Here is a 13698-nt window from a genome sequence, read left to right on the forward strand (position 1 = left end):
ATAGTTTGACATTTTGCTTATTCGCTTTCTTGCGATACCACTCGCGATAAGATGAATAACACTCGCATATCTGTCTGATCTATATGAAATAGGGCCAGCAGCCGCTTAGCTTAGCTCAAAGACTGACAACTGCTAGCGTTAACACGTTACATCTCATTTGTTTAACAAGATATAATCACAACCTGACGTTTTTACAGTTACGTTTTTGTATGGATTACACAAACAAGATATAACGTGTTAGAGAGCTTCAGAGATCAGAATCAGAAATACTTTATTGATCCCAGAGGGGAAACTCTTTTGTTACAGCAGCTCGCCTTTACGTCAGCGCACACAGGAAGATGAGATGCCGGTAGGTGGCTTTGATTGCTTTTTTTTACCTGGTTACTTTCATTCTAAACTCGTGAGGGACCTGTGGATGTTTGGACTGGCTCACCTCGGGCACCAGCAGGGTAAGTTTCTTCAGCCAGTCGTGAAGGTGCTCGCTGTCGGCCAGACTGGACTTCACTGTGGAGGAGCAGTGAGCCCAGCTCACCAGCAGCCACATGGAGTAGTGAGTCACTTGTGGGAAAGAAACATCACAGTCATGTCACTGCCAAACATCACAGTGTTTGCTTCACGTCTATTTTTGTTGTTTTTATTGACTTCTGAGGCATGATTTGTTTTGGGTTACGTTTCTTTATCCTGTCTGTATGCTTGTGTTTTCCTTCTTCCTTTCAGAGTTTTATCATTGAGTGGAAATAGACATCATGAAAGCCAAATGATAATGAATATCATTTTTAAGTTCTCACCTTCATGTCGAGACCTGTGGTCAGACTGAGCCTTAAGAACTCTGTTGAACGAAAAGATAACATGTAAATTATACTTGATGTATCTAGTTTTGAAGTACCAGAATAATATTTTTTGTACTCCTGTATTTTGTCACCTGTGTGCGAGGTTGTCGTAAGTGTAGGCCACATTGATCAAACGTTGGATGAGGTTGGTCCCCTGTACGAGGCTGAGGAAGACCTGCAAACCAACAGACAGCTCAGCTGATCATCAAATCCCAGAACGTCGAAGATAATCGCTGCTGCGCAGGTCTTCAACAAGCAGCTGTTTGTTTTTCCAGCTGCTGGAACATTTACCTCAGTCAGCCGAGGGATGTGGAGGCCTTTCCCGTGCTCTACGGTGGACTTGCGGGATTTGCCTGGCCACGCCCGTTTGCGTTGGCTGTCGGCGAGGCCGGACCAGGAGAAGACGTCGTGGTAGGCCAGGTCCAGGTCTGCGGGGTCCACTGCAAACTGGCAGATCAACTTGAGCAGGCAGGCCAGGCAGTCCAGCAGCCACTGCAGAGGAGACAGAAAGAGGCCAAATATAAAACATCACACGTGAAGAAAAACAGACAACTCATTCCATTAACACTCAGATTGTGAAAATGTGTAAATGAACCCAAACCAGCTTAAGTAACCAGCTTACTGAAGAGAAAACCTTCCCCTGAAAATTGCACTCAAAGGGACCTAGCCTCTCTCACCACAGTCCAGGACTCCTGGTCTTTGGGCTCCAGGATGCCCGAGTTGAAGATCTCCAGGAGCAGCTGCAGGCCTCCAGACGAAACAAACTGGAGGAGAGAAAGAAAAAGACTGAATCCAACAAGAACTTCATTTTTTATTCTACATAAACACACTGATATGTCAATTTTGGATTGTTGTTTGTATATTGTGGTTTTATTTACATCTTTATGTTAATAACTACTTAAATTTGAAAGACAGTGAAAGTCAGAAAGATGATAAAGGGGGGAAAATTGAAGTTTTTGAGTTTCTAACTGTCTAAACAACAGATCAGAGTAGTTTTTCTGTCACAGATGTGATGTGCTGTGTTGTACCTTGCAGCTCCAGGTGTTCTTGCTGTTTTCTATCTGATCCTCACTGGAGTCGTCAGAGTCTGGATACAGATCACTGTAGCTGCCCTGGAAACACACACACACACACACACACACACACACACACACACACACACACACACACACACACACACACACACACACACACAGAGTAAGATTTATAAACAGTACAAACAAGTACAAAGTACATACAAGGAGTCTAAGAAGTCCGTGCATTGTGACTGTGTGTTCAGGACACATAAGAAGGTGTGTTTTTAAAAGTTTGTGTTGATGTTGTTCATGTACAAATAACACACGTGTAAAAAGGTCCCTAAAAAACTGATAATGATTTCAGTACTTTCAATTTGTTTTTAGAAAACTTTTAAAAAAAAAAATAGTCTTTTTTTTTTTTTTTTTTTTTTTTTTTTTTTTATCTCTTGTTTTTCCTGCTTATTCTGCCTTCACATTGTACAAAGTAAAGAAAACTCCAGACCACATTACAAAACCAGACACTACATGCTGTATGTAGACAGATCTTTTAAAAAATAAACAATGTGTGTTTTTCTCACAGTGGACTCTCGGTGGATGCGTCGGTTGGGTTTGCCCAGAGCCTCGATGATCTCCAGAGCGTACAGCAGCTTGTGGGGACTTTTAATCCTCAGCAGCTCCTTCCAGCACAGACCCTCCCCATTCTACACACACACACACACACAAATTCAAGTTCAGTTATTCAGTGTCTGACAGAAAAACACACAACACTTTGAATTTGTGGCTGCACTGTTTTCCTCCTCCTGTAGGTTTAGAAATTGATCTCTGCATTTTCTCTTCTCTATGTATGCTTGTTGAATGTCATTCTGCCGTTAACTCATCAAAGTTGTTTGGCGAGTGTGGTGACTGACCGTGTCGTCGGAGATGTTTTGGAAGGCCTGCAGCATCTTGGGACACGTAGGAAGCAGCATGAGCAGCTCCCAAACCCGACGAGACAGATTCTCTGCATGGAGGTGAAGCTCCTCACACCGTGCACTCTGCAGGGAGACACACACAAACTTTGATTTTATTTTTTCCGTTCATATAATCTTTTTATCCTCATTATAAGTTGCTCTGCATACATGAACACTTCAAGTGCGACATGTTAAGTTAAAACACTTGAGTTTCCTCCATCAGTCACACCCACCTCGGGGTTTTCGTGGACCTTCTCGGTGTTGGGGCTGGGCGGTTTGAAGCAGGCCAGCATCTCCAGCAGGTCGAAGAGCGTGGTGAGGTGCGGCTCCTGGAGGAGCAGCAGCATGGGGATGTGCTCCTTCTGGGGAGGAGGCAGACAAGAGGCCGGCAGCTGGATGCCTTCCCCCTTCCTCTCCCTCCGCGGAGCTCCCAGAGACACAAACACCATCTGGGATCAAAGAGACAAACATGACGCAGTGATGATTCACCTGTGTTGTACATTTCAAATGACAGTACAACTACAAAAAATTTTAACCGTTTTTACACAATCTGTTGCCAGATGATTAGAATTAATAAAAAAATTGATGCACAAAAAGTAATTGACTGACAAAAAGTAATAATTAAATCTGAAACAACAATCTTTTATTTAGACCGTAGTATCCAACAAAACTGTGCTCCGTTTTGTTGTTGGTTGTTTTTAAGGTTTTGACAAATATAAGGAAAGAAACGAGGCGGTCACCTGCATGTCTTTGAAGCCGAGCTCGTGCAGAGTCTTCTCGTCGTAGTCTGTGGTCAGCTCGTGGCCAGAGGAGATCATCCTGACCGGTCCCATCAAACCACCTGCAGGAGACAAGACAAACTTCACACACCTGCTCACAAAGGCTTTTAATCCAGCATCAAACAAAGGGGACCAAGAGACAGTGTGACAACGGTTTGAGTGATCTGCAGATGTTTGTTTGTAAGTAAACAACAAGGGGAGAATTTGTGGGGGCTGACCTGGGAAGTCTCCAGCCTGCCGGCCGCTCTGGCCAAACTCCTGCAGCTGAGCCTGCTGGTTCATCTGCTCCTTCTGCAGGTTCTCGTACCAGTGGGTCACCTCAGCTCGCAGGTCTGCTACCTGGTCGCTGGGATACATCTCAATCGTCATCTGCAAAAACACTTAGTATAAATAAAAGGTTGTATCTACTAATGTAACAGGTTGATATTTACATTCAAATTTTGTTGTGTCAAATGTAAATTTGTCACCTTGTCAGGAAGGCCAGCGGGCTGACAGACGATCCTGAGCGGCAGAGACTGTTTGTCGCTCAGAGCCTTCAGGTGGCTGCTGATTCCCGTCCCCTCGATCTGCCACTGCCGCAGGTGGTACGCAAACCTGACAGGACAGGAAAGGAAACAATGTGTTGTTGAGATGTGTTTATACACAGTCAGTTTTATTATTTACATTAATGTTGTATAAATTGATTTGTTCGACTGTGTGTCTGAGTCCTCGTGTAAACATTTCTGGTGTGTGTACCTGCGTCGAAAGGCCTCCAGGTGTGTTTTGAGCATGAGCAGCCCCCTCTCGATGCTGGTCAGACTGGAGTGGGAGTCCTTCTCCAGGTTGGCTGAAGCCATCAGCAGACTCTCCATACACTTCCTGATAAACTCCTGCTCCTTCTCCAGGCCCGTCTTACCAGCTGGAGATGTCAACATAAACACAAGACATACAAAGACATGATGCAGGACAAAAAAAAATGAGTTTTTATAGTCCATGGTGGTAAAACTTTAAATTAACCTTTGAAGACGTTTTCACTTTGACATTAAAAGTAGTTTTCTGTTGAAGTTACAAACCATGACAAATACACAGGTGAGTTTGTATAGACACTGAAAATTCTGTTTTTGTAATTCAAATTTTTGGTTTCATGTATCTGAAATCGCTCGATAAATTCACACATTTCAATACTTGTGTTCGACACACATTCAGTGCACTGGTGGCTAATGCCAATCACCCACTCACACCGTAACACACACACACACATTTTGATATGAAAGTCAACATATTTGCATTAAGGTCTGTAAACTTTGTGTGCGAAGCTGTGTTTTCTGAGTGTAAATGATGCCAGTAAACTAACCGTTGATGTAGTAGGAGTTGATGTACTGGATGGCGGCGCGGCTGATATCGGCAGACTGAGCTCTCAGAGCGATCCCCCACAGCTGGTCCATCCCACACAGCTGGAGACACACACAGCTCTGTGAGTTAACTGTCCTGTCTGTCTACTCTGGTTTAACTAAAGGCAAGATGAGTACTCGTAACATGTCTGTTAGCTGTTGAGTCTCCAGCTTGTCTACAAACTGTATTGAGAATTTGTTTCCCACAGAAACAAATATAAAAGTTCTATAATCATAATATATATATATATATATATATATATATATATATATATATATATATATATATTATTTTTTTTTTTATTTATTAAGCATTTGTTTTCTAAATACAGTTTTGAATATGAAGGAATGACTCAGAAGTTCAGAGGAGTTTGCTTACCTCACAGCTGGAGGCGTTGTCCAGTGCACTGGTGGCGAGGCGGGCTAGGTTACAGAGGTGTTGAAAGAGGTTGAGGCCTGTCATGCTGATAGTCTCGGGCTTCAGCTGGGGCATCTGGACACACACACACACACACACAGTTACATTAACACACACAAACATCAACACACAGCTGCTCCAGTGGATTGCTCAGGGCTCATTAGTGGGTTTCCACTCCAGCTCGGCTTAAATCATCCAGTGGAATAAATGTTTGAAACTTACTGCTGAAAGCACTCTGCTGTAAACTGCCTCATAGGTAAGTGGAGTCGTTTTTACTTCTCAGTGTCATCGGACATGATCACAGATGAATTTGCTGAGGGCAAACTTTATTTGAAGTAGGCTTTACAACACATAATTGACAGCTCTACTTCTGACAATTGATTTTGTCTAACACGCCACTCACTAGGCTCTCTTTGGTCTTTTGCTTCTTTGGAGAAAAACATGGTGGCTATTCTGGAAATGCTGTGCACACATGCTGGGATAAGTTCCAGCCTGAGGAAGATGAACGGTTTAGAAAACGGATGGATGGAGGGACTATTTTCTAAATACGTTTGAGGAGAGAAATGGATCATTCAGTTGCAAAAGATTCAATTTATATCTATAATGTTTTATTCATTTCTAGAGGCGGTAAGTCTTCACATAGTTTTCTGTTTGGTCCGACATTTATCCAAACAGGCTCATCATTTCTCAGTGGGATATTTTCTAGACAAATCTCTTTTGAGTCTTATCTTGGTTTTGATTTTATTCGGGATATGACGTTTACATGGAACATGAAAAACCTGGTTATTCATTTCATATTCAGGTCTGTGCGCAGATGTGTCATGATGTCTCTCCACTATGTCCTGTACCAACACAATGCTGAGAAACCTGGATAAGGTGTTTACATGCCACATGATCCTGGTGGCATGTGCATTTTTGCATGCGCAATACATAACCGGGATACTCCAAAAACCTGATCATAACCAAGATACTCGTGTGCATGTAAAAGCACTCATTGATGCTCCTTGCCAACATTCAAAATTCCCAGATATTCAGGAAATCCCAGGAGCAGAGGGAACCCTGCAACTGAAAGGAGTTCACCCAGACTTCAAATTTCTGATTGCTGACATTTTCTGTAAACTTCTCATTCCTGTATATTGTAGTGTGCTTGTGTTTCCCCTCCTCGTCCTTACCTTCTCCAGGAAAAGATGTTTGTATGTCTCCATGCCCATAGCATGCTGGTCCTTGCTGCGGACCTGATTGAGGAACCAGTGCAGCGCGTCGTCGTAGCACTCGGCGTCCTCGACCAGGCAGTGCCACAGGATGTCCACCTGCTCCAGACTCAGTCCTTAAGAGACAGAAAAACACACACTCACACACACACAGAGCTCATTCAAATGTGAAGGCACACTCCACCTCTTCTATACTTAATACAACAGACTGCTATGACATGCCCAACATACATATGTCCCAAGATACATATAAAAGCTAATGATGACTAAAAGAAAAAGACAAAAAAATTATGTTGTTTTTTTTGGCTTGTTTTTTTAACTTTTTCAAAGTTTGATTTTCTTGTGAAATATTGGATACTTTTTACCTCTTTAGGCTTCTAAAATCCCTTAAAATGAAATAATCTGGGAAGGAAAAAAATCACTCCGTTCACACTACAGCCATAACCTGTGACATTAAAAGTGGACTTGGCTTAATTTTAAAGGGGCCACAAGTCAAAAAGGTTTGGAACCACTGTGTTACTCTAACAAGAATACTTTTTATACATTTATAATACAGGGTTTCTTTGTATGTAATTCTACGGTGATCTGTAACTAAATCGTTTATGACACTTTCTATTACACTCAAAGACTCTTAGCTTAAATCTGAAAGATTGAAAACAAAGTAATTAGCACACCTTGGGATTTAAAATGCAACAATGAGCCAGGAACAACTAGGGATAAGAACAAAAGGGGATGAAGATGAATCAGACAAAAGAAATTCTATCAACCCCTGGTACAGTATGGTAATGTTGGTTTTCTGTAGGAGTAAACAGGTACAAGAGGCCTTTAGATTTCTGTCAAGATGAAAACACATCCTGCTGTACTCTGTACAGTCACACATTTGTTAACTTCCCTGATATTCCAATTTCTGAGGACAATATATATATCAAATTCCCAGACTTTTCTGGACTGAATCTCGCCAAATATTGACAGCAACTACAGTTCTGTTTACCATTTTACTTTTGGTTGCAGTCAATATTTGAGGAACTTTAAAATGAGCTAAAATTAGATCAAACTCGAATGATCGCTGTGGGTGAGCAAACTGGGATAAATCTGGTAAAATACTACTAGAAAATATTATGTTATATTTTCTCCTCATCAGTGTTACGTCATTCTCTCTCACACACAGACAGTGGGAGCATTGTTCTCAGTGGGGCAGCTCAGGTTGCATAATGAGGTCTATTTTAGCATGGTTCCCTGAAGACTCAAAGAGAAAACCAAAAGCACATTAAGAGTTCATTTCCAAACTACTGTTAAAAATGCTTCTCTTAGGAAAATACACCAGTTTTGGCAACGTCAAGCAAAACAACTATAGACTTGTTTTTGCACATTTAAGCCAGTTGAGTTGTAATGTGATTTTCCTACTTCCTGAGCAGTCATTGCTTCCCACTCATTTCACTACAGCATGACACTTGCAAAGACTTGAAATGTGCTTGTTAGTGTTGCTGACAGCAACATCAGTGGATTATCGAGATAAGATATATATATATTTATTTCTTTTCTTTTTTCGAGCAACACAAATGAAATGCCATTGACCTCCATTATGTTGGGGTGGCAGCAAATATTTCTCCAAACTTTGGCATATAAACCCGATACCACCTGTATAACTAGAAGTAACGAGGGATAAGTGAGAAAATCTGATTTTTTTATGACTTTGATGAACTAAACCTTTAATGACAACAGTCATACCCTTTTATGTAGTTAACATGTTGATATCAGTATTTGTGACAGTTATGATGGCGTCATGCCAACCTTATGCATACTAAAATTAAGTTACCATTACAACTGCAGTGCAGTTCATTTTCAGTGCCTAAAAGTATCTTTAGCTTGTAAACCAACATGTTAAACTATCTTTTAAGATGGACTCTTGTTTGCTTAAATAAACTATGAATCCTTTTTTTTTATATCCAGACTTGTTCAAGTTGTTGTTCTCTAAGCAGAATAAAAGCAGCTGAATCTTACTGAAGTGGTCTGGAGATCCCAGTGTGGAGAAGACGCAGGTGAGGAACTGCAGACGGACCTGGACCTCCGCACTGTGGCTGTACCTGTAACAACACGTCAAAGGGAGACACGTCAGTATTAGTAGCGAGTATTTCTAAAAAGAGAAAAGATATGATTTTACTGAAATCCATAACGTTGTCATACAGACGATTGTCTGTGTTGCTCCTCTCTGTGTGATTTTTACCTCCGCCAAGGAGGTTTGTTTTCGGCGCCGTTTGTCTGTCAGCAGGATTACGGAAAAACTACTGGCCCGATTTTCATGAAACTTGGTGGAAGGGTGTAGCATCGGCCAAGGAAGAACCCATAACATTTTGGAGCGGATCCGAATCACGGGCGAATACACAAATTATTGTTTACGGCGGCAAAATTAACTGAATTCGACGCGCATGGGTAATTAAAGTGAATGGTGCGCTGCAACTAAACATACAATAAAACATACTGTAACAACCACCTTAAACATCACCGGAGAAACAAATGCAGCAGGTATGTAAGAAATAAGCAATCAGGGATGTGATTTTTCCGGATTAATCCGGAATTCTGGATTTTCAGACCTGAAAATGACCCACGTGAAGCATGCAGATCCGTAAAAAAATATTTTATGGTCGCGCCAGCTTCTCCTCTACGTGTTTGACCGAGGGCGGGGCTCAGCTGTTGTTACAACCACAGTGTGCTTGTTTGACATACTGTAATTCTAATAGTAATATATCCAGACATATATAGTGGTTGTGCTTGCAGATTTACATATCATAGGAGACTTGACTATTGGCCTTGGCGGAGGTCTGCGCTCTCCGAGTGCCCTTCTAGTTAATGTGTTTTTTTTGGACGTTGTTTACTGTTCACATATGTTTGGAATAACCATAAAGAAACTAGGCATTTAACTAGATATTTACTATGGGTTGTGATTGCCAACATGACTGAACTGACACATTTTTTTTTTTTTAAAGACATTATGTTCCACATCATCATAACATCAGGATACATTTCTCACAGCTTGTGCTCAAGTCAAATTTAAGTTCACCTTGGTTTGGGTTTAACACTGATTTTTTTGGAGTGACATGTAACTATTTGTCTTGCTTTTAATCCTTATTGTAGCTCTGTCAAGCACTTTGTGATGAACCAGAACTGTGTGTGAGTGAGCTGAAGGGCTGCCAGACTTACAGTGCAAACTTGTGCAGGTGTTCACGGACTTCCTGGATGTAGTGCTGCAGGTTGTCGAAGAACAGCTTCATCATGTGCAGCTCCTTCTCAGCCCACCTGACAGAACCGACAAGCACATCAGTACCACACATGAAACGAGACGGTTCCCTCTTCATTTCATTTTAAAATTGTATTTAGGAGCCATTGAACATCTTAAGACCAGTAGAAGTTTGGTACCTATGCAGGAAAAATTGTAATAGAACTGAAAAGTTCAAATAATATACTGAATATGCAGCTTGAAGTATATAGCCTATTCAACACATTAATCTGAACTTGAGTGCTACGATACTCAAGCTAGGAAATGTTACTTACATGGTGATCCAGTGAGTGTCGTAGCTGGAGCCAAACTGCTGAAAAGTGCCAAAAAGCTTGGGTAGTAGACGCAAGGAAACCACAACAGACCTGAGGGTGGATGAAAAGATGAGGGTCAAAAACAAGGATAAAAGAAAAGAAAGAAATTAAAACAATGAAAGTGTTCTGAAAATATTGTTTTGTTGCTGTGTGACCAGTTTTTACTTTATATTTGCAGACAGGGTCACAAAAGATGTTATTTGTGCTTTTTTTGACAACTCTAAAGCCAAAAGAGCGGACCCAAGAATGATCCTCTTCCAACATTACGTTATGACGTTCTGAAACATTTTCCAGGTAACAGTTCCATGCAGCTTTCAGAAGTTCATTCTTTGTTTTTTTTTTTAACAGTTTGTTTGTGGAAATGATTAAATTCATTGAGAACCCTGAATAAAATCAGACCAATGCTCGGGTATGGGCCACTCTTACCTGTGGTGGGCCAAGTTGTCAAGGCAACCCTCGATGAAACGCATTCGGATCTGTCTGTCAGTAAACCAACAGACAAGCGAACACAACAGCTTTTCTGCTTCATTAATCAGACCCTCAGACAGGTGAATCTAAAAACACACACAGATAAATGAAAAATCAGCGCTTGGCACTTTTATTTTTTGGTGATGTTGCTTCTGGGAAACACTTTGTGATCATTATGAGGAATTTTCTAATGAGAAAAGTTATTATCACCTCTGGTCGTCAGAGATGAACAAACTAAATATTCAATGTGTGTAGAGCAGGCATTTAAATAATTCAGTTATGACCAAAGCAAAGCAAGAATCTGATTATTAAAACTGTTCTGTAAACATCTTAAAGGATCATCTTAGGTTGTTTTTCTCACATGAAGTAAGCTCTGTGACACAAAGACTCTGGAAAGTCACTGTGCCCTTCTGTTTGTTGGTTACTAAAGCACTATCTCTAACGTGTGTGAACATTAAAAACATTGAGATGTGTCTATAAAGAGAAGTCGGAGAGCTGGGTTCGAAGTCATACCGCGTCCTCGTCTTGCACCAGGTCCCACAGCAGAGTGTTGCCCTTCTTACAAACATTGTCTAGGTTGATGTCAGTCACAGCGTGGCTGCTCGAGTACTGGTGCTTATGGACGGCCGGACCTGCAGAGATTAGACCGCTCACAAAATTAGCTTATCTGGTTCTTTGGAAGGTTGACCTTTATTCAGTCTTGGGGATTTAACACAACCCATTGTACTGGGCAAAATAATCTGATTATTCCAAACTTTTCAAGGCCTTGAGTGTGGCTCACCTTGCACCAGGTGCTCATGGTAGATGGAAGCCAGGTTGGGGAGGTGCTGCTGGAGGTGGGAGCTGAGCTCAGCGTGGGAGTTGATCTGGACCAGCTCCTCCTCACAGCCCGACTCCTCGCCGTCAAAGTCGGCCATGTTCTTCTCCGACTTGGCGCTGACCTGGGAGCTGCTGCAGCTCACGTCGTCAGCACTCAGCATGTCCTCCACCATGGGACTGAGGGAGGGAGGAGGGATTTATAAAAGAGAAGCAGATCCATTAAAGATCAATAAACCAGCTCTGTCACAATGTGAAATTACAGAACAGTGTTAGATGAATTTAGAAAAAAATAATGCAAGATAAATATTGTGATAAACAACATTTTTTACACAAGATATTGAAAACCAATGGCTTGATTTCCATTAAATTTGCTGTGAATATTCATGGTCCCCAGAGGTTAAACCCTGATGTTTTTAGTGACTTTCTGACCTTTCATCTAGCGCCACCATGAGGACAAAATTTTCTTAATGTCCTTTTCTTTAGTTCCACCCTCAGAACAAACCAGGGTCTCAACACATGATCAGCAGCAGAACTGCTTTGTGTTACTGTAACGTGAACCACTGTTTTCCAAAAGAGAGTGAAGACGCTGCCTTGGGCTTTGCACACCACTCTGATTTGACGGCTCACCACTGCACCCAAAGTTCAATCATTTTCAGCCCTGACCTTGTTTGTAGGTGACCTTTCAATGTGCAACCAATGAAATGACAATTGTCCTTGATGTAACCTGAGAGCGACCGGTGATGGACAGAACAAAAAGGACAGAAAAGGTTTCGTGCAAACAAACCCTACTTGATCTTCAGGTTCTTAACATTTCGTCTCCCTGTTTTCTCTCTCTTCATGTGAAGTGAGGCTAGTGGTACGATCTGTATATTGTTCATTTTGTTCAACATTTGCAATGAGCACCGCAGCCTCTAACTGCCTGTGGGCGTGGCTTCAGACCTGTGTTTCCTTGTGGGTGGACGAATGAACAGAGTTAGTGACAAAACTGCAGAATGGTGGCCTTACCCTTCGTGATGGTGGTGGTGATGATGGTGATGGTGGTGGTGCTGGGGGCCAATGAAGCGCCGGCAGTTAAAGAGCTCACTGCCCATGGCCTCTCCGAGGAAGTCCCCAGGCCGCGGCAGGCACGAAGGCTCCTGAGGCCCCTGAACCATCTGTGAGGGGCCGATGTCTGGCGGCTGCTGCTGGGGCTCCGTCCCCTCGGGCCGAGCGGACGACGACGTAGAACAGGCGTCCAACATCCTCATCCGGCCCTCCAATGATGTTGATGCTGTAACCATGACAGCAGAAGTCTCTGGGCTGAAGGGGAGAACCTTGGGCTTGGCTCCACCCCCTGAACCACTGGGCCCCGCCCCCTGGCTTGGACTCTCGCCGAGTGCCTCCCCCGCCTTCCTCTTCCTCGACTCCATCTGCTCCCTGGGCTCCTTCTGCTGCCCGCCTTCAGCAGCCGAGCGGTTCCCCTCATCTTCGTCCTCTTCGTCGTCATCATCATCCTCCTCATCGTCTTCCTCTTCATCGTCCTCCTCCTCCTCCTTTAAGGCCTCGCTGTCCGCCATGTCGTCAGAGTGCATCTCACTGCCAGGGCTCCCAGCCGATTGGCTGGCTCGGCTGGAGGCGGCTTCGTTGCTGGAAGCCTCGCTGCGGCCGCTGCTGCTGCCCGGCCCGCTGCTGCCTTCCTCCACACTGTTGGCTGTCTCATCAGAGCTGCCCTGCATCGACTCCTGAGGAAACAACAGAGACACAAGACACAATACAATTATTTTAATCACTTCGGTGTGGCAGTCAGTCAGAGGTGAGAGCGGTGGTTCAAATCCCTCAACTGTTAAAATGACTTTTGGCAAACCTGGGGCAAAAAAAAACAACAACGACAGAGCACAAAATCTAGTTTATGTTCAGTCATTTTGGTGTAGCTGCACAATGTTAGCTCCCATGTTTTTTTTGCTTCAATTGAAAAAAGCATCTTCAAATTTAGGGGAAAAATCAGCACAGTGAACAATATAACAAATGATCATGAAGATTAGACAGAATTAAGTTTAAAACTTAAGACTGAATGTTTCTTATGGCTGCATTGTTCCACCAAATGCATCATTTTATACACATTTCCCCCAAAATTCAGTCTGACATATTTGGTATCTTCAGAAACTTTGCACAAAGTCCACCAGAATTTAAAATTATGTTCTTTGTTCTTTCCTTGCTGACATTTGCTACCATTTAGTTTTGTTCATCCAGTTAAATTTTTATTGTTTTAA

The 13698-nt window shown here is 42.5% G+C and overlaps 1 protein-coding gene across 1 annotated transcript in view; it reads right to left on the reverse strand.

Annotated features, from left to right (window-relative positions):
• The window catches only part of usp34 (ubiquitin specific peptidase 34), a 69026-nt gene that overhangs the window by 27402 nt on the left and 27926 nt on the right, over positions 1-13698 (reverse strand). The window contains 23 exon segments of the mRNA XM_044189501.1: positions 434-558; positions 789-829; positions 923-1005; positions 1122-1322; positions 1508-1594; positions 1859-1942; positions 2425-2547; positions 2755-2880; positions 3030-3245; positions 3537-3637; positions 3794-3944; positions 4043-4169; positions 4311-4473; positions 4909-5008; positions 5325-5438; positions 6536-6690; positions 8576-8658; positions 9773-9868; positions 10124-10213; positions 10589-10716; positions 11144-11262; positions 11412-11626; positions 12455-13170. Coding sequence (XP_044045436.1) covers positions 434-558; positions 789-829; positions 923-1005; positions 1122-1322; positions 1508-1594; positions 1859-1942; positions 2425-2547; positions 2755-2880; positions 3030-3245; positions 3537-3637; positions 3794-3944; positions 4043-4169; positions 4311-4473; positions 4909-5008; positions 5325-5438; positions 6536-6690; positions 8576-8658; positions 9773-9868; positions 10124-10213; positions 10589-10716; positions 11144-11262; positions 11412-11626; positions 12455-13170 — 3444 coding nt within the window.

This window comes from Siniperca chuatsi, linkage group LG3 (genome assembly GCF_020085105.1).
Source record: "Siniperca chuatsi isolate FFG_IHB_CAS linkage group LG3, ASM2008510v1, whole genome shotgun sequence".
Classification (NCBI taxonomy): Eukaryota; Metazoa; Chordata; class Actinopteri; order Centrarchiformes; family Sinipercidae; genus Siniperca; species Siniperca chuatsi.